This window comes from Ranitomeya imitator, chromosome 1 (assembly GCF_032444005.1).
Source record: "Ranitomeya imitator isolate aRanImi1 chromosome 1, aRanImi1.pri, whole genome shotgun sequence".
Taxonomy (NCBI): Eukaryota; Metazoa; Chordata; class Amphibia; order Anura; family Dendrobatidae; genus Ranitomeya; species Ranitomeya imitator.
Genome location: NC_091282.1, coordinates 1,102,130,292 through 1,102,152,452, shown reverse-complemented (window position 1 = coordinate 1,102,152,452; position 22,161 = coordinate 1,102,130,292). Strand labels below are relative to the sequence as shown.

Below are 22,161 nucleotides of genomic sequence, written 5' to 3'. Positions count from 1 at the left end.
CTAATTGCTGTTGGGGGACTTGATGCTTGCAGAGTTCCAGCAGCTCCCCTTCACTTCTATCAACAGTTGTTTTTTTTTTCTTAGTAGTCCCTGTGTCTTCTCTGGCGCTCAAAGTCGGAGTCCAGAGAAGACTGCGCACGCTCAGCTTTCCAGCCTAGTATGCTTGCATCTCGAGCAAGGACCAAGCCTTAGCATATCGCGCTGCATATAGCTATTTCTTCCTTCTGTCAATTGCAGGGGACCCCCAAGGTCTGGGCCTTATCCCCCTGCATGGGTGCTGCCTTTAGCTCTTCTGTATCCAATACCCTGGTGGCGGTTGTTACCACCATTAGTACTATGGCAACAGCCCAGTGTCACATCCACTAGCGAGACAGCACCAGCACGGCCTATGGCAGAGGTTATTCTGACCACCTTACAGAGTGAGTCAGAACTACTAGCTGAGGACTTACAGCCAGGCAAATCCCACAGAGGACACTGCAAACCTAGAGGTTATTCAGACCGCCTTTTTCTTGGGCAGTGTTGGGTGCAGGCGGCTTACACTCATCTAGGCTTCTTTAGCCAATAGGAGACCACTGATCAGAATACAACAGGATCAATGCTTCCTGAGTAGGGTGGCACTTTTTATATGCATTGAGTGGCTATTGAGGCCTCCCTTTGAGGCAGCTAGTCTCCACCTTATCTTAGTCCTTTTCACCTACAGTCCTTGAGGCCTTGGTTGCAGAGCCTAGCAGTGCTTCCATCTGTTCCCCTCCTATAGGAGCGCTGCCCAAGTCCTTCTCATTTGGAGTTTAAGGCAGGTCATTCAGATACTCTACTTCTGACACATTGCCTCAACCTACAGGGTGTGTGGAGATCTTAGGCCTCTAAAGGTACCTTCACACTCAGCAACTGTACAACGAGAACGACAACGATCTATGACGTTGCAGCGTCCTGGATAGCGATCTCATTGTGTTTGACACGCAGCAGCGATCTGGATCCCGCTGTGCCATCGCTGGTCGGAGCTAGAAGTCCAGAACTTTATTTCGTCGTGAGGTCGGCGTGTATCGTCATGTTTGACAGCAAAAGCAACGATGCCTGCAATGTTTTACATGGAGCTAACAACCAGCGAGAACGATAAGTGAGTCGCCATTACGTCACTGGATCGCTCCTGCATCGTTCTGGAGCTGCTGTGTTTGACGTCTCTACAGCGACCTAACAGCGACGCTCCAGCGATCGGCTCATTGTCTATATCGCTGCAGCGTTGCTGAGTGTGACGGTGCCTTAAGGGTCTCCCAAGTAGCCTACCATCTACAGTAGAACTTCCCAAGGTAGGTCAAGGACTGGTCAGGACAGATGTCTGGCCTACTCTATAACAATCTTGGTCCTTCCTTATTAGGGCAGAATTCTCCATTCCCAGGTTGGTAATTTGAATGCTGGTTTGCTTAGATTTCTCCAGTTTTAGTCCTGAACTCATGTTCATTGTGATAGATGCCCCCAGACAACTCCCATATTATTCAGACAGGCCTTTCCCAGGGTTGTCCTCTCCTACTGAATGTCTTTTTATTAATTTACTTTATTGGCAGGACTGTCAGGTCTGAAAATTCAGAAGACTCCTGTCCTTTCAGATTAGGATTGTCTGACTAGGCTTAAGGTACAAGGGCTCTAAAAGGTAACTTTTCTGCCATTTAATTTTGTACCTGTTTCATAAGCGAGAACCTATGGGCAGCGCTCATAGGGCAATATCCCTCTTATTAGTATTTGCCTGTCTAGATTAAACTAGGGCAGACTCCCAAAAAACAAATTCCAGCCTTGGCTATCTTGGGGCAGAAGAATTTATCTTATAGGCCAGAGGTCAGAATTGCCCACTGTAGCCACCATATTATTCCCTGAGAGACCTCTAGGGGTCTAGCCATTCTTTGGTCCTCCTCCTTTTGTGCTGATCAGAATGGTCTCTCCAGTTTTTTTGTCATCTCTTTTTCTCTGGAACCGAGCATTTGGGTGTTCTGCTCCCTCCTTCCACGTTAGTGGAACTTTTTCACTTTAATGAGGTGATTACTCTCCCTTCTTTAGGTACTTTGCCTCCTGTCTCACTGACGTTCTCACATAGGTGGATATAGTCGGAAGTTGCGCATCTCTCTCAAAACGCCACTCTGATGCCTTACGGTCTTTCCCAGTATGCACTTGCAGAGGTCTGACCGCCTCTAGGGTGATCTTCGCTCGCTGGATTAGATCAGACACTAGCAAAGCTTATAAGACAAGTGCCAATGCTCTCCTTTTCAGGGTTAGGGCGCACTCTGCATTTACTACAAATGCATTCCGGGCAGTTTTTCCACCAGGTATTGACCTTGCAGTTCTGTAAAGCAGCCACTTGCTCACCACTGCATACCTTTACAAAGTTCTGAAGGGTCCAAAACTTTGTTTTGGCACAAAAAAAATCTGGGGAGGAAGATACTGAAGGCAGCAATTGCTCAGGCAAATTCTTAAGAAAAGGTGAAAAAAGTCCTCTGGTAACTGTATAATGTTTAAGTTATTCTTACCCCTTGGACAGCTTTGGGACGCCCCATGGTTAATTTGTCCCCCAATAAGACGAACAAGAAATAAGGATTTTTTTGTCACTGTAAAACTCTTTCTCGTTGTCTTCATTGGGGACACAGCTCTCACCCTTGGTTAAGTGGTAGGGCATGAATTATTTTTCTTTTTGGGCTTTAATTATTTTGGCTTTCTCTCATTGCTTTTTGACTAAACTGAGGAGCATGGTTCTAGCAGGCAAGGTATAGTCTGTTGTGGAGGAGAAAAATTTCAACTAGTTGAATTAATAGTGTCAGAGTCCAGGTGGCAGCAGACTCTCTCAGTTTCTGTGTCCCCCAATGAAGACTACAAGAAAGGGATTTTATGGTGAGTAAAAAAATACCCTAATTTTTGTCCCAGATTTTTCCTTTTCACAAGGAAAAAAATAGATGAAAATGGACCCCACAATTTTCCATGCAATGTCTCCTGAATGTGGCAATACCCAATATGTTGTTGGAAACTAGTTTTTAGCCACACGGCAGGGCTCGGGAGCTATTTAACTTTTAACGTGCAGATTTTCCTCGAATTTGCAAGGCTGCAGAAATAGAAATAAAAATTACCCCATTTTGAAAATTTTACCCCTATGGAAATACATCTGTGGGTATGGTTTTCCAGAGATTAGTTACTCAGTGGATAATAGGGAGTGAAAGTTGAAAATCTGCCATTGTAGTGCCCAATATACTGTGCCCAGCTTGTGCTTCTGGAGATATGCACCCCGTAAATTCAGTAGGTCCTTCCCGATACAGCAAAGCCAAACTTGTGGACGATTTGGGAACACTGTGGGGCTCAAAGGGGAGAGGAAGCCATTTGGATTTGAGAGCATGTATTTTGCTGAAATTTTTCAGGGGGAAACAGTGTCACTTGTCTGGGGTCTTTGAACAATTACTAACGTTAAGGTCATTAAGTCACCACTTATACTGCATGAGAAACGCCGTAAAAATAAATATAACCAATTCTTCACCTGCTGTTGATTTGTTAATTTTGCCTCCCAAAGATCACAGCAAGGTTCGGCTCACATTTACGGTATCTTGCGCTCTACGCTGAGTGCTTCAGATGGAAACCCCAGCAGAAGATTCCCTATATTGAGGCAGATGGAGGCACTATGGACACTGTCTTGCTAATGATTCGGCGGTGTCCGACTTTTTATGCGTGCATAAAAGTGCCATCCACCACAGTTTTATGCATTTATGAAAGGACAAAGCTCAACAGAGGCCAGACAGAGTCCAGAGTAACTCTGCTGCCTCATTATAGTGAATGGATTCCTTGGAGGTTTCATCTGAATCAAGTCACGAAGAGATTTAGATGGAAACCCCAAAGTAAGTGGTCAGTGCAGAGCGCAGGATAAATTTGATCCCAAACGTTATGTAAAATGTTCCCAACCAAAGCTTCAACTCAATCCACAAAAAAAGCCATCCCCCACTCAGATCTGTCATCTGTTAACGGAAATATAGGGGGCTGCCACGTTACTGGTAGTGCAAAGGCTCAGGAGACGTGAAATAGAAATTTGAGGCTAAAGGAACATGTTTGTGGGAAAAATTTGATTTTTTTATTTTCACGCCTCCATGCTATAACAACAATTTTTAACCCTTCTAACTTCCTAACAAAATAATGTTTTAAAAATTATGCAGACATAAAGTAGACAGGTGGGAAATGTTAAGTAGTAACTATTTTGTGTGACATTTTCGCCAAATTTCTGATATTTTCACAAATAAACATAAGTCATATCGAACAAATTTTATCACTATCATGACATACAATATGTCACGATAAAACAGAATAATTGGGATCCGTTGAAGTGTTCCTGAGTTATTACAACTAGTGATGAGCGAACATGCTCGGATAACGTCTTATCCGAGCAGGCTCAGGTGTTATCCGAGCATCTGGGAGTGCTCGAATATTATGGTCGAGTCCCTTTGGCGGCATGATTTGCGGCTCTTAGACGGCCTCAACACATGTGAGGATTGCCTAAACTGGCTTCATACTTTCCTTAGCGATTTATGATAATGTGAATCATAAGTCGTTAAACAGTTAAAGGGGTTATCCCAAAAAATAACATTTATTACCCATCGTCAAAATGCTCCACTCTTGAGACGGGCCCTTGTGGTATGACACCAGTTGATCATACATTCATCACCTTTTTTGATCTGTAAGAACATATCTAGACTTGGATAGAACCTTGTTTTCAGTAAGTCAATAAAAAGGAAAGGTTTTGAACACACTGAATACCATCCTTCACCTGGCTCATAAGAGAGCAACACTTAGACACTTAACAATTTAGAGTATGTTCAGATATGGCTGATCTCTGTAGGATAATTCTGTTTCATGAAGTTTCTGCTGTATGTCATTACCTGGTTTAAGTCCTGCCGTGAGCTTCACATCTCTGATGACCGTGTCTTCCTGAGACTGTATAGTAATCAACAAGCAGTACATCTCATTATTTAACGCCGGGGGCTCGTGACGCAGTTGCACTGAAACCTTAGGTACTCTTGAAATAATCCTGAAAAGAAAAAATATACTAATCTAAGTTACCTGCTGGTAAGTCCAATAAGTATGAGATATTCTACAGCACTTATCTCTTACATGGTGCTGGCCTGGATAATGATGCTGTCCCAGTGCACTTCAGCATCAGGTAGCTTCGGTCTCCTTTTAAAGGAGCGGGCCGCCTGGACGGCTTCCTGAGCCGAGGCAGCATCTCCCCCGCCTCCCCTCCATTTCAGAATGACACAGCGGCCTGTCTGACTGCCCAGGATTAGATCTACTGAGGTTATCTGAAAAGTGAAAAAGATATTCCTTATCATAGAGGTCACATCATTAAAGATGACCTTTCACTAGTTTGAGCTTGTTAAACTAGCCATATCATAGAATAGTAGCAGATTAAAACATTCTTTAATTTCTGTTCTCTATTCACTTGAAAAGTTAAAGTTATAATTTACCTGGGCGTTAACAGAGATTTGTCTGCGTGGACGTCTATCTCTTCCACTGTATGAGAGTGACCAATCATAAAAAGACAGAAGCAGGGGAGAAAAGGGCACACCCTCATCTCTTCACTGGTCTCTGCAGGTACTGAGTAGCAGAGCAGAGTTATGCATCATTTCAAACACTTCCATATCTCATCTCATAGCAGTCAGTGTGGGGGGGGGGGGGGAGGATGAAAACTCACAGCACTGTGAAATGAGATTTGGAAGGGTTCGTAATAATATATAACTTAGGTTTATCTCTACACTATAGCTTCAGCAATCAATGAGAGGAGGGGTCATGTTCTTTTCTCCTCTGCATGGTGCCTCCTGCTTCTGTCTGGTCAATCTCATACAGGAGAACAAGTACACGCCCAAAATGAAGTCTCTGGTTCCAGCCAACTGAACAATAACAAAAGTTATAAACTAAAGTTTATAGGCTAATATCTACACAAAGGAGAAGAGAAATTAAAAACTGCATTTTACTCAGCTCTGCAGTTACTATTCCCTGATGTTGCCTGTTTAACATGCTGAAACTAGTGAAAGGGCCTCTTGAAATCATAGAAGTTCTGTATTAAAATAGGTTTACATTTTATAAAATACAGACAATACACACTTCATGCCCCTACATGTAAAACAAGATACTTATGCACCGACATATTAGGCAATACATAATGTGGAACATGTAGAAAATGACATATTGTGCATGTACTATTGTGTGCATTATATCATAAAATAAATCTACTACCGGATCACAGCAACCCTTCTCATTCCCCAAGACTCATTTGTATTACCATGTTGGTGGGTTGGGTCTGAAGTTCTGTTTGGATATATTACATCAGCGATATAAAACAAGCAGAAGCTCTATCCTGGATCTAAACCTTCTTATACTACATGTGCTCCATAAAGCGGTCTACATTCCTAATATATATTCATCATAGAAAAATTAGTTGGCGTACCACAATGATATCAAATAAATAAATATATATTGGGGGTGCAAAACAATGGCTAACACGCAGAACAGATAATAAACAAGAAAAGAAAAGCCACTATAATGTATGCACACCACCAAAAGTTATAATAAGTCACACAAGCTTTATTGGTAACATATAAAAACAATTAAAACCATACACACAAAACTCCCTCCATATACGTGTGCCCAATACACAATACTTCCATATAGTAGTGGAAAACATGCATCAAATATGGCAGATAATGAAATAGTATACACAAATAATTACTGGCAAAGCCGCCCTGTCCTGATCAGCAAAAGATATATCTGTCAATAGCAAAACCCTGTCAGGCTGCAGCTTACCCACAGCAAATAGTCCTCCTGGTATATAATGAGTAGGGAACATGCAAATACGGCCAAATAATTACCCCAAATAGGAAAAAGGAGCACGGCTGTCACCCGTCCTGAGCATAATAGGGGAACATGCTGCGGCAGCTAGAAGGTGATCCAGACAGAAGGCTCACAAAATATAGAGACAATATAGCAAGGACTGGGCAGCCAGCAAGTGAAGGGCAACGGAGGGAGAGCCCTACGCGTATCGCTGTTCAAGACATTATCTGCCATATTTGATGCATGTTTTCCACTACTATATGGAAGTATTGTGTGTTGGGCACACGTATATGGAGGGAGTTTTGTGTGTATGGTTTTAATTGTTTTTATATGTTACCATTTATTAATCTCCTTGTAGGGGGCATTCAGAGTAGAATTGCAGATGACACTAAACTCTGCAGGGTAATCAATACAGAGGAGGACAATTTTATATTACAGGATGATTTATGTAAACTAGAAGCTTGGGCTGATAAATGGCAAATGAGCTTTAATGGGAATAAATATAAGGTCATGCACTTGGGTAGAAGTAATAAGATGTATAACTATGCGCTTAATTCTAAAACTCTGGGCAAAACCATCAATGAAAAAGACCTGGGTGTATGTGGAGTCGGGAAGGAATTTTTTTCCCAAATGTGGAGCTTACTCTTTGCCACATGGGTTTTTTTTTCCTTCCTCTGGATCAACATGTTAGGGCATGTTAGGTTAGGCTATGGGTTGAACTAGATGGACATATAGTCTTCCTTCAACCTTAATAACTATGTAACTATGTAACAATAAAGCTTGTGTGACTTATTATAACGTTTGGTGGTGTGCATACATTATAGTGGCTTTTCTTTTCTTGTTTATTATCGTCCTAATATATATTCTCAACACCTGCGATTGCTTCATTGACTCAAACTCAGAAGTGTCAGCAGAGTAGGGAAAGACTTGATGATTTCTGAGAGTGTCTGTTGGAACACAAACCTATCCCAAAAAAAGCCCCGACTATAAGGAGTGGAGGTCAAGTATTTGCACCTTCGCTCCACTCATTCTCTGTGACACTTCAAGATATAGCCGAGCATCACCGTACTCTGCTATCACCCATAGAAAAGGAATGGAGCCGAGGTGCGAATGCTGGAACTCCAATTTATTCAGATTGGGCTCCACAGAGTCCCATTCTCAGAATTGTTGGAGGTGTCAGTGGTTGGACCCTAAGTGATCAATAAGGTATCCCCTACCTATCAATAGGGCATAACATATACAATATTACCCGTTTATGCCTGTTTTTACACACTGAATATAGGATGGAGGATAGGCATTTAGAGATGACTGCGCTGCTGTAGATGATGGCAGTTCCACAGTCCAGGTAGATTTATGACGTTTTGTTAACGCGTTTCCGTTTCGAACTAAATGCTTTTTCAAAATACTGCAGAGAGGGTATCCGAAACTATACACAACCCTTTGTAGCTTATTTTGAAAAAGGGTTCAGTTTTAATCAACTCAGCTGTGTTTGAGAAACAGGAGGGTCTGAAACCCCCAGGGAAGAGGACGGGTGACCCAGTGGCGGGGGCAGGATTAGGCAGTCGTTCTATGATCGATGACAAGGTCTGGGATACTTTGGTTAGGTGAGCGACTAATTGAGTGAGAGCTGCGACCCACTCAGGACAGGGTGCACGCTCGTTGCGAGCAGTGGGTGGCTCCTGGGGTTACAGCATGGTGGATGGCCCACAATCCGGGAACAGGGATGAGGTCTGACCAGAGGTAAACCTTTTGTTACAGGAAAAGCATGCAAAGTGCAGGACAATAGGCGGAGAATGGAAGCGAGACATAGGGAAAGAGAAATGTGCCAGAGAGAGCTATGCTGGGGATATATGTCCTGGTAGCACTGCTTACTCAGACCCCGAATCCTGTGGTCCTGGGGAAGCTGATGGCTACAACGGTTCAGCGGAACCAGGTGGTGAGCTGCAGCGGTTGAGTATGAGCTGGCGACTAGAAGATGGCGCCGGGCAGATGGAGGAAGAGGTAGCATCAGAAAGGGTGCGCAGAGTTCCCGCATGCCGGAAAGCAAGGAGCGCACTGATAATACAGTATGAGGGCAGTGGGCGGAAGAACGCAAAAGAGTCAACAAGTGTGACAAACCAGGCTGCCTGTGGCGTGGCCCAGCTAGCAGGGAACTACGTTTTTAAAAAGGCCGCCGAAGAAGCGCCGCTGGTCTAGGGGGAAGAACTAAAATTGCTAAATGTGCAAAAAAAAAAAAAGCGGCTTTTCCCAGGGGGTCGAACAGATCATGACTTGGGGAAAACCAGGACAATCTTCTTATTTCATCTGTCCATTTGTTATCTTTTTTTATTATTTGGAGCCCCCTTCACTGCCATACCTGTCCTGGAAAAACCCATCCTGAAGATTCCAAATCCTTCTTGGCAGACAGGTAAATGAAGACTGACATCAGACGTCGCGGGTGGAGACACTGCTGTGGAGGAACTTACTTTTTTGAATAGTGTCAGCAGCATATACTCATGGTTTCCTGTGTCCCCCAATGAAGGGATATACAAAATACATTTATTTCTTTTATACACAAAATACTTAGCTTCTCACTCACCTCAACCTTCTTACCAACATCTTCAGTTTTAGCAACAAACTTGAATGTGAACTTTCGGGTCTTTCCAGGCACCAGACACATGGTTCCCTGTGCGGACTGCTCCAATACATCACTGGACTGGTACTGTTCTTCCACCACACAGTACTGGTTGTACTCCTTGTCAAGAAAACGACAGATAAGCATAGCATGGCAATAGTAGGGATATTATATGCTCACCTACTGTAGGAAATGGAATATTTCCCAAAAGTAGTATGTCCACTTGTACAGTTTCTACAATATCAGACCACTGCTTTATGGAGCAATATTACATACAAATTCTAATATAAAATTCACTCCAAGGCCAGTCCAATACAGAACAGGCAGCTGCATGGGGTTCAGATTTCCCTGCAATTAGGGCCAGTCAGCGAGCTGTATACCGCCATCCACCTCAGAACCATATAAGTACTGGGAGAAGACGATTTTTTATTCTGACAATATATAACATTTGCTTAATGAATTAGCGTGAAATGAAGCATTATATTGTCATGACAAATAAATCATTCCTGCAAATTAAATAATACGTCCTGGTGATCACAGAGGCAAAGATACACTATGGGATCACTATGGGAGCCAAAGGGAACTTTAATAACTCCAATTTTGGCAACCTAACCCCTTATATTCAACAATCGATAGCAAAACGCTTTTCTTAACACCATCGCCCAATTACTACCCTCCCTCTCACACATGACGGAAGCATTGTATCATACGCATGATCAGGCAAAATGGAACCTCTTCCCATGAAAAAAACTTTCCAGATGCCAACGGCGACGTACTGAACGTCCTCGCCACATTGGCACGCTTGTGAAGCCCTGTCTCAGGCAAGAAATCATAAGCAATTGCTAATCTTACAAGTGTATTACAGTTTATTGTGCAAGTGATCAAACTATTGCAGGTTTAAGCCACTTGAGGGGAATCAATTAAAAAAAGAAGAAAGCACCCCATAAAAATCCTAAAATCACAACCTTTTTGATATTTCTACAATCAAAAGTATGAAAATAAAATGCAAAGTTGGTTTGACTGTGTCCATAAAAGTGTGAAAAATGTAAATTTCATGTTATTTGTTCTGCTATGCCGGCGCTATTAAATAAGAAAATAATTAAACCCCTCAGGATTGACGTTACTGATCGCCTTGTATCCCACAAAGTTAGAAAAAGCGATGGTGACGCTATTCATAAACTGACTCGGAGAGTAAAGTCACCATTTCATTTTTTATCACACAGCGAACAACAAAAAACAAACCCAACACAATGGTGGAATTGCCTTTGTGTTTTTTCCCTGGTTCTCAATACATTAAATAGTGAATTAAATGATGCAATTGAATGATACAACTCGTGCCACAAATGGCTATGCGAGAGGAAAAATAATTAAAAAAAGGTTAAGGTTTTTGAAAGGCTTGGATAAAAAAATTAAAATTGTGAAAGAGTAAACAAATGGATTACTCCTTAAAGGGTTAAGTGCCAAAGTGGCAATGGAAGAGATGCTATTAAAATGTAAGGACAAGGAATGATTGCTATTGTTTAACCTGTAAAGCGCTGCGGAATATGTTAGCGCTATATAAAAATAAAGATTATTATTATTATTGTTTGTTACGTGTGTGCTAAAATGGTTCCCATGAAAATGTTCCGGCAAAATCAAATGTGATGATGAAACTAAACAACAGGACAGTCCGTCTACGTGTTACCTGGTTGCTGAAGCCAACGCAGAGCTTGGAGAGGCGGATAGGATGTGGGCAATCAGTCTTTAAATGCACATACAGCTCCACCGGAGTATCCACATGAAAACTTGGGGCCTGGAACTTAGCCTTGCATTGCACTGCATGGAAAGAGTTAAAAAAAAAAGAATTGAAAAGTTAATGGCAGAATAAAAGCTGACAATTAGCGGTATATGATTATAAAGTATACAGACGACCCCCATCACACATACCAAAAGGGACGAAGTCCTGCACTTCAATGGTGAACATGTTACTACCCGCCAAAGACACTCGATCCGCCCACAGGCGATGTGCCAGCTTCACCATGGAGGCGTCACAGTCCGGCTCTGGGTCAGGACTCTCATTCTGGAAATGGTGGCGAATATAATCACTACCGAGACCGCAAAATCCTAAATCCATCCCGGTACAGGAAGGGCGGACTCACCATTAACACCATAATGAGGTTCTTCTCAATCCTGGACTTCTGATCATCTCTTAATGTCGATGCTGTTGGGAAAGAAGTAAAATAAACACGTTTTCATCGAGCATTATTAAAATAAGGCCCTGAGGAAATAAAACATTTCATGCTAGGGTTGTTGGGCGACCTCAAGTAATGTGAGTAATGTGAAAGGCAATCTATCACCAGGCATCTAAGAGAAGCATGATATCGGGCTCGAGACCCTGATTCCAGCAATGTGTCACTTACCGGGCTGCTTTCTTCAGTTTTTATTAAAAATTGTTTTCTCTGCTGCAGATCTAACAGTTCTCCGATTGCTGAGCCCTGTATAACCCCACCCACACCACTGATTGGCAGCCTTCTGTGTACACTGTGCATAGGCAGAAAGCTGCCAATCACTGCTGGAGGGCAGGGTTATGCAAAGCCCATGTATATGGAGGACTATATGGCTAGTGATAATCTCCTGATGATAAAACAATGATTTTCTAAAAAATACACAAAACAGACACACAGCTTGAATCAGCACCGCTGGCCCTACGTTACACTGCTCTCAAATTAAATAGCAAAATCTTTTGACCGATTCCCTTCAAGACACAGTGCAACCATGAAAAGTCACGATAAATCAAAAACGGCTACATTTTTGGTCACAGGTTGTTAAATGTGATCTCAAGGCAAGTTAGGGGCAACCGTGTCTTATGTGCGACAAGTCTGTGAATTTAGGGGGTCTAATGATTATGGCAAAACCTAAAATGTATGAAGTAGCCCCCCGCAATGTCATTATGAAGCAGAGCAATGATGGCACGGCGTCAGGTGGGGGGCTACTAATCACAAGAGTCGCTGGCGATGTAGATAGTAGGAAGGTTTGCAGGGTACGAGACTGACGGCCATGGATTACCAACGTGGCTGCAGGACAAGAGTCCAGCAAATCTTTTTGCTCACTTTACCAAACTCCACATGTTGCCTTCAGTTCATTGGGGCACTTTGGAAATACCGTATATACTCGAGTATAAGCCGAGATTTTCAGCCCACTTCTTTGGGCTGAAAGTCCCCCTCTCGGCTTATACTCGAGTCATACCCAGGGGTCGGCAGGGTAGGGGGAGCGGGGCTGTCTAATAATACTCACCTACTCCTGGCGCGGTCCCTGCTTCTTCGGCGCCGGCACCTTCTTCCTGTACTGAGCGGTCACATGGTACCGCTCATTACAGTAATGAATACGTGGCTCCACCTCCCATAGGGGTGGAGCCGCATATTCATTACTGTAATGAGCGGTAACGGTGACCGCTCAGTACAGGATGAAGCTGCGGCGTCGGGGAAGCAAGGACTGCACCGCGCCAGGAGCAAGTGAGTATAACGGCGAGGGGGAGCGCTGCGCTGCGCGATATTCACCTGCTCCCCATTCCGGGCGCCGCTCTGTCTTCAGCAGTGACGCTCAGGTCAGAGGGCGCGGTGACGTGGTTAGTGCGCGCCCTCTGCCTGAACGTCAGTGCAGAAGACGCTGAAGATGGAGCGGCGCCGGAACAAGGAGGTGAATATTGAAAGTGCCGGGGGCCTGAGCGACGGAGAGGCGAGTATGTGATTTTTTTTTTTTTTATCGCAGCAATAGCAAATGGGGCAAGTGTCTGTATGGAGCATCTTATGGGGCCATAACGCTTGTGTAGCACTATATGGGGCAAATATCTTTATGGAGCATCTTATGGGGCCATAATCAGCATTTGTGCAGCATTATATTGGGCAAATGTGTCTATGGAGCATCTTATGGGGCCATTATTAACCTTTATGCAGGATTATATGGGGAATATTTTAATATGGAGCATCTTATGGGGCCATCATAAACTTCATGGAGCGTTATATGGGGCTTCTGATTCAATATGGAGATTCTGATATCTCAATTAATTTTACTTTTATTGGTACCTATTTTTACTTTTGACATTTACCGGTAGCTGCTGCATTTTCCACCCTAGGCTTATACTCGAGTCATTAAGTTTTCCCAGTTTTTTGTGGCAAAATTAGGGGGGTCGGCACATACTCGAGTATATTCGGTAATAGGAAAATAAATGGCTAATCCCACCATTACTGAAGAGCGTACAGTCAATATAAGGGAGTACATGCCTCTTCCCAGCAGCTCCAGAGAGTAGGTGATGTAGTCCTTGAGTTGTGCCATGAGATAAGCACATTTCAGAGCGGTGCTGAGTATGGAGGTGAGTAGGGTCCACCACCTCTCACTGCGGTAGTCACACATCACATAATCCAGCAGCCTGGGAAACAAAGGGGATTTTTAACATTACACAGTGCACAGCAGGTAACATATACGCAGGCTGCTAGTGACAGAAAGAAGCACTCTGACATTTTTTCAATGCATGTACAGTACAGACCAAAAGTTTGGACACACCTCATTTTAAAGATTTTTCTGTATTTTCATGACTATGAAAATTGTACATTCACACTGAAGGCATCAAAACTATGAATTAACACATGTGGAATTATATACTTAACAAAAAGTGTGAAACAACTGAAATTATGTCTTATATTCTAGGTTCTTCAAAGTAGCCACCTTTTGCTTTGATGACTGCTTTACACACTCTTGGCATTCTCTTGATGAGCTTCAAGAGGTAGTCACCGGGAATGGTTTTCACTTCACAGGTGTGCCCTGTCAGGTTTAATAAGTGGGATTTCTTGCCTTATAAATGGGGTTGGGACCATCAGTTGTGTTGAGCAGAAGTCTGGTGGATACACAGCTGATAGTCCTACTGAATAGACTGTTAGAATTTGTATTATGGCAAGAAAAAAGCAGCTATAAGTAAAGAAAAACGAGTGGCCATCATTACTTTAAGAAATGAAGGTCAGTCAGTCCGAAAAATTGGGAAAATATTGAAAGTGTCCCCAAGTGCAGTGGCAAAACCATCATGCGCTACAAAGAAACTGGCTCACATGAGGACCGCCCGAGGAAAGGAAGACCAAGAGTCACCTCTGCTTCTCAGGATAAGTTTATCCGAGTCACCAGCCTCAGAAATCGCAGGTTAACAGCAGCTCAGATTAGAGACCAGGTCAGTGCCACACAGAGTTCAAGCAGCAGACACATCTCTACAACAACTGTTAAGAGGAGACTTTGTGCGGCAGGCCTTCATGGTAAAATAGCTGCTAGGAAACCACTGCTAAGGACAGGCAACAAGCAGAAGAGACTTGTTTGGGCTAAAGAACACAAGGAATGGACATTAGACCAGAGGAAATCCGTGCTTTGGTCTGATGAGTCCAAATTTGAGATCTTTGGTTCCAACCACTGTGTCTTTGTGCGACACAGAAAAGGTGAACGGGTGGACTCTACATGCCTGGATCCCACCGTGAAGCATGGAGGAGGAGGTGTGATGGTGTGGGGCTGCTTTGCTGGTGACACTGTTGGGGATTTATTCAAAATTGCAGGCATACTGAACCAGCATGGCTACCACAGCATCTTGCAGCGGCATGCTATTTCATCCGGTTTGTGTTTAGCTGTACCATCATTTATTTTTCAACAAGACAATGACCTCAAACACACCTCCAGGCTGTATAAGGGCTATTTGACCAAGAGGGAGAGTGATGGGGTGCTACGCCAGATGACCTGGCCTCCACAGTCACCAGACCTGAACCCAATCGAGATGGTTTGGGGTGAGCTGGACCACAGAGTGAAGGCAAAAGGGCCAACAAGTGCTAAGCATCTCTGGGAACTCCTTCAAGATTGTTGGAAGACCATTCCCGGTGACTACCTCTTGAAGCTCATCAAGAGAATGCCAAGAGTGTGCAAAGCAGTCATCAAAGCAAAAGGTGGCTACTTTGAAGAACCTAGAATATAAGACATAATTTCAGTTGTTTCACACTTTATTGTTAAAGGGAAGGTGCCATCAAAAAATTTTTTTTTTCAGAAATTGTAAAAATGTAAAGAATTAATGATTACATTTTCTTAAAAAATATTATCATTTGTTTATAATTTAGTAAAATATGAAAAATAATTTGAAAAGTTTTGGAATTTCCACTTTTCAACACTAGGGGGAGCAGCTGCTGAAATTTCAGAAAAACCTAGTGTACAACTAGCTCACATTACAGCACTGCAGTAATTATGGGCGGAGTCTGCTGACGTGTGTGATGTCTCCTCTCCTCCCCTTCTGGGTGTTTGCTAAGGGATTAGAGAGGATGATATTCAGGAACCCAGTGAGCAGCCATTTTGTTGGTGACTGCAGAGTATGGCTGCCGTCACACTATCAGTATTTGGTCAGTATTTTACCTCAGTATTTGTAAGCCAAAACCAGGAGTGGAACAATTAGAGGAAAAGTATAATAGAAACATCTGCACAACTTCTGCATTTATCACCCACTCCTGGTTTTAGCTACAAATACTGAGGTAAAATACTGACCAAATACTGAGCGTGGACAGCAGCCTTATAGGCTATGTGCACACGTAGTAAATGTGGTGCAGAATTTTCTGCACTAAATCTGCATCTGCAGTTTCTGTGCAGTTTCTGTGCAGTTTCTATGCAGTTTCTATGCAGTTTCTGCGCAGTTTCTGCGCAGTTTCTGTGCAGATTCTGTGCAGTTTCTGTGCAGTTTCTGTGCAGTACAATGTAAATCAATGAGAAAAGAAAAAAGCTGTGCACATGGTGCAGAAAAATCTGCGCAGAAACGCTGCAGAACTGCACAAAAGAAGCGACGTGCACTTCTTTGAAAAATCTGCAGCGTTTCTGCGCAGATTTTTCTGCACCATGTGCACAGCTTTTTTCTTTTCTCATTGATTTACATTGTACTGTAAATCACAGTGCAGTTCTGCAGCGTTTCTGCAGCAGAAAAATCTGCTGCAGTTCTGCACCAATTCTGCACTAAATCTGCATCGTGTGCACATAGGGTATGTGCACACGATGCAGATTTAGTGCAGAATTGGTGCAGAACTGCAGCAGATTTTTCTGCTGCAGAAACGCTGCAGAACTGCACTGTGATTTACAGTACAATGTAAATCAATGTGAAAAGAAAAAAGCTGTGCACATGGTGCAGAAAAATCTGCGCAGAAACACTGCAGATTTCAAAGAAGTGCACGTCGCTTCTTTTGTGCAGTTCTGCAGCGTTTCTGCAGCAGATTTTTCTGCACCATGTGCACAGCTTTTTTCTTTTCACATTGATTTACATTGTACTGCACAGAAACTGCACAGAAACTGCATAGAATCTGCACAGAAACTGCACAGAAACTGCATAGAAACTGCACAGAAACTGCACAGAAACTGCATAGAAACTGCACAGAAACTGCACAGAAACTGCATAGAAACTGCATAGAAACTGCACAGAAACTGCATCAAATCTGCAGATGCAGATTTAGTGCAGAAAATTCTGCACCACATTTCCTGCGTGTGCACATAGCCTTAGGCTACTTTCACACTAGCGTTGTTGGCTGTACGTTGCAATGCGTCATTCAGAAGAAAAAACGCATCCTGCAAAGTTGTCTGCAGGATGCGTTTTTTCCCCATAGACTAACATTACCGACGCATTGCCACACGTCGTAACTGTCGTGCGACGGTTGCGTCATGTTTTGGTGGACCGCCGCCACAAAAAAAGTTACATGTAACGTTTGTGCATCGAGTCCACCATTTTCGACCGCCCATGCACGGCAGAAACTCCGCCCCATCCTCCCCAGACCTAACAATGGGGCAGCGGAAGCGTCGTAAGACTGCTTCCGCTGCCCACGTCGGACATTTCTTTCACAGCATGCGTCGGTACGACGCACTGCGACGGGCCCGTACCGATGCTAGTGTGAAAGCAGCCTTATACTGACAAGTCTACGGTCACCGAGGATGGCAGGCAGCATGGATTCTGGGAGATATGTGGTGGAGGGAGCAGGGTGACAGCAGCACAGAGTATTTCAGGAGAGCAGTGTGCTGGTCTATAGGGGCCCCCTGTTCGGTGTGCGGAGCAGCCAGGGATTGTACATAGAGCGCTGTCTTTTATACTCATGGATGGACCATCTGCTTGTTTGCTCCACAGAAATCCAGGAAACATTTCTGCGGATTGATGGCCTGGTCTGATCCAGACTTTGCATACAGACTCCATTCCCCTCCTCAGATCCTGTCTTCCCCATCCTGTCCTGGCGATGTGTGAAAGCGAGGTGACAGGCGCAGTCTGGGGTGACGCTGGGAAGGAAATGTAGCCATATAGTAACGATAAAAATGAGACCCCTCTCTTCAGCTGCCTCACCAGCCTTCCCCTGACTACACCTAACTGGAGGTCATGCTACCCCCTCTATTACCCCAGACCCGCGTGCAGGTGCTCAGCCAGAACCACCATAGAATGGGTCCGCTTTCTGAAGATAATACTGCCATAGTGTTCTCACATAATACCGCCATATAGATCACACACAATACTATCAAATAGATCACACAATACTGTCATACAGTTCTCACATACCACCATATAGATCACACATAATACCGCCAGTGTTCTCACATAATACTGCCATATAGATCACACATAATACTGCCATAGTGTTCTCACATAATACCGCCATATAGATCACATAATACTGCCATAGTGTTCTCACATAATACCGCCATATAGATCACATAATACTGCCATAGTGTTCTCACATACCGCCATATAGATCACACACAATACTATCAAATAGATCACACAATACTGTCATACAGTTCTCACATAATACCACCATATAGATCACACATAATACCGCCAGTGTTCTCACATAATACTGCCATATAGATCACACATAATACTGCCATAGTGTTCTCACATAATACCGCCATATAGATCACACATAATACCGCCAGTGTTCACATACCACCATATAGATCACATATAATACTGCCATAGTGTTCTCACATAATACCGCCATATAGATCACACATAATGCTGCCATAGTGTTCTCACATAATACCGCCATATAGATCACACACAATACTATCAAATAGATCACACAATACTGTCATACAGTTCTCACATAATACCACCATATAGATCACACATAATACCGCCAGTGTTCTCACATACTGCCATATAGATCACACATAATAATGCCATCGTGTTCTCACATAATACCGCCATATAGATCACACATAATACCGCCAGTGTTCTCACATACCACCATATAGATCACACATAATACCGCCAGTGTTCTCACATACTACCATATAGATCACACATAATACTGCCAGTGTTCTCACATAATACCGCCATATAGATCACACATAATACTGCCATAGTGTTCTCACATAATACCGCCATATAGATCACACATAATACTGCCATAGTGTTCTCACATACCGCCATATAGATCACACATAATACTGCCATAGTGTTCTCACATAATACCGCCATATAGATCACACATAATACTGCCATAGTGTTCTCACATAATACCGCCATATAGATCACATAATGCTGCCATAGTGTTCTCACATAATACCGCCATATAGATCACACATAATGCTACCAGTGTTCTCACATAATACCGCCATATAGATCACACACAATACCACCATATAATTCTCACAATACTGATCAAGCATAATACCACCATACAGATCACATAATACCATCATATAGATCTCACATAATGCCATAATACAGCATGACGCCCGCAGCTCCTGTTATCGCACGCATTGAGTTGTGTGTGCAATGGGGAAAGATATGCAGGGGGGAGAGGAGTGCATAGAAGTGGATTAGATACACGGTTCACCAGACAGTATCACACAGGAGAGGATTAGATACACGGCTCAGCAGACAGTATCACACAGGAGAGGATTAGATACACGGCTCAGCAGACACTATCACACAGGAGAGGATTAGATACATGGCTCAGCAGTCAGTATTCCACAGGATTAGACACACAGGTCAGCACATGATAGGATTAGATACACGGCTCAGCAGACACTATCACACAGGAGAGGATTAGATACACGGCTCAGCAGTCAGTATTCCACAGGATTAGACACACAGGTCAGCACATGATAGGATTAGATACACGGCTCAGCAGACACTATCACACAGGAGAGGATTAGATACACGGCTCACCAGACAGTATCACACAGGAGAGGATTAGATACACGGCTCAGCAGTCAGTATTCCACAGGATAGGATTAGATACACGGCTCAGCAGACACTATCACACAGGAGAGGATTAGATACACGGCTCACCAGACAGCATCACACAGGAGAGGATTAGATACACGGCTCAGCAGTCAGTATTCCACAGGATTAGATACACAGGTCAGCACAGGATAGGATTAGATACATGGCTCAGCAGACACTATCACACAGGAGAGGATTAGATACTTGGCTCAGCACAGTATAGTGATAGATGCAGGGTCTGATGTCCTGTGAGGAGCTGCAGTGAGGTCGAGCAGCACAGAGCCTCCCCCATCCCCCTCTGTTACCTCTCTGCAGCTCCTGATAAGAAAACATCAGACCACAGCACTTCAGACTCTCTAGCGATTCTAGAGATTCAGCCACACACCAGGCAGCAGAGGACAGGGAACGGCCGCTGAGTGTGAGGGGAGACAGATGGAGCTGCCCCTCCAACAGCACAGCTCAGTCACAGTGGAGCTCACAGATACACTCCACTGTAGGCTGAAGTAAGATGGCGCCGACCTCCTGCCTCTGCTGTGATGTGGAGACAGCCCAGGGGGCGTGGCCACATCAGAGCAGAGAGAAGCTTATAATGCATTGCTAGCTATGGGGTCGCCTTCCGACTACTGATCTCTATGTCCAGGGCTGCCGTATGTGAAGACTGTAAGTGTCGTGCAGCTACACTTACAGTCCTGCAAATGAAAATGGCGGCGCCCAGTGGCAGAAAAAAAAAATGAATAAAAAAAAAACAAAACAATAAATACTGTGCACTTGAAAATAACTTATAAAAATAAGGAATTAAAGAGGTTTTTTTTTTTTTTACAATATTAAAACGCGGCACCTTCCCTTTAAGTATATAACTCCACATGTGTTAATTCAGAGTTTTGATGCCTTCAGTGTAAATGTAAAACTTTCATAGTCATGAAAATACAGAAAAATCTTTAAATGAGGTGTGTCCAAACTTTTGGTCTGTACTGTATAATGATTAGCCACCATCAACATTTTAGTGTTATTTCATCTCTCCTCAGCAACATTAATACAGTCTCCCTCTTTGTTATAGGATATTGAGTCATGTGACCTCCAGTCTGACAACCAGTCCAGTACATGCGCTAATGTGTAGACAGGAAGTCAGTCTGTGACTTCCTGTCAACTACAGGATAAACTCATAACTGGTCAGATTCCTTTTGGCAGCTCTCAGACACCTCCACCCCCAACACAGCTCCACCCTCCCTGCTCCTTACTATGTCCTCCATGTAAGTAAAAGTATAGGTAAAAAAGAGGAAAAATTCCTGCACGATGAAATCGTGATAAAATACAAGATTTATTGAGAAAACATTAAAAAAAGACAGTTGTACGATAACCAGCAGGTCAGTGTGACCAACGTGTTTCAGCTTAGAAAGCCTTATTCATGGTACAAATGGTAAAAATATAGGTGGGTCAGGGCGTCTCATAAAAAAGGTTGTCTTAGCTGCCCATAGCAACCAATCACGTTGCAGCTTTCATTTTTCGACAGCAGAATATGAAACTTAAGCTGCTCTCTGATTGGTTGCTAAAGGAAGCAAGGACAACTACAGAGCAGCTTACATTTTGCATTCTGTTCTGGTAAAATGAGAGCTGTGCAGTGATTAGGTAACGCTCAAGAGAATGACCCCAATCACTGTTAGAGGTACGAATGCTATCTGTGTAAAACATGGCTAGCAACTGGTCACAAGAAACGGACTTCTGAATGAGGCCTAAATTGGAAGAAAAAAAAATTATTATTTATATATAACAGGTTGAATAACCACATGTTTTTTTCCCACGTTAAGTCAATTTACATCAAAGGTCGAGTCTGTCATGGATGCGGCTCATAAAGATTTAAAATGCCCCAGCCGAAAGCTCATCACAAATCCTACCCATCGGTGCCCCTATTATGTTATATGCGGGGCAGCTATGGGTGGTCATGATAGGCGGGGGTCTGCAGAAGACCTGTACCTGTCATTGTGAATCTCCTGTGAGAACGTAGCCGGCGTTCATAGGAGATCCTGATTTCTGCTTTATATATAGCAGGGCGAGGCGCTGCTACGTGTAGCACGGGAGATCAGATGATCGCAGCTTCAAGTCTCTTAAGCTGACTACTGAAGACAGTAAAAACTGTGACGAAAAGTTGTTAAAAATATGGAAAAAAAAATAAAAATTTATAAAAAATACACATATTTTATATTGCTGTGTTCAGAAATGCCCGTTCTATCAAAATATAAAATAACTGAATCCAATGGTTAAATAACATGAGATTAAAAAAAAAAAAACAAACAAAAAAACACACCAGAATTACAGGGATTTTTTGGCAGCTGCAACATTGCAATAAAATTCACTAAGAGGCGATCAAAACATTGTATCTACACCAAAGTGGTATCAATATAAATGTCAGCTCAAGGTACAAAAAATACGCCGTCACCGAGACCCAGATCTCTAAAAGTGAGAA

At 43.2% G+C, this 22,161-nt stretch overlaps 1 protein-coding gene across 4 annotated transcripts in view; it reads right to left on the bottom strand.

Moving 5' to 3' along the window:
• The window catches only part of TRAPPC11 (trafficking protein particle complex subunit 11), a 56,174-nt gene that overhangs the window by 14,018 nt on the left and 19,995 nt on the right, over positions 1-22,161 (bottom strand). For all 4 annotated transcript variants that reach the window (XM_069744286.1, XM_069744287.1, XM_069744289.1 and 1 more), the window contains exons 15-21: positions 13,717-13,862; positions 11,596-11,657; positions 11,384-11,516; positions 11,142-11,272; positions 9,422-9,577; positions 5,128-5,315; positions 4,896-5,044 (exon numbers count right to left, since the gene is read on the bottom strand). In XM_069744286.1, coding sequence (XP_069600387.1) covers positions 4,896-5,044; positions 5,128-5,315; positions 9,422-9,577; positions 11,142-11,272; positions 11,384-11,516; positions 11,596-11,657; positions 13,717-13,862 — 965 coding nt within the window. The remainder of the gene's footprint in view (positions 1-4,895; positions 5,045-5,127; positions 5,316-9,421; positions 9,578-11,141; positions 11,273-11,383; positions 11,517-11,595; positions 11,658-13,716; positions 13,863-22,161) is intronic.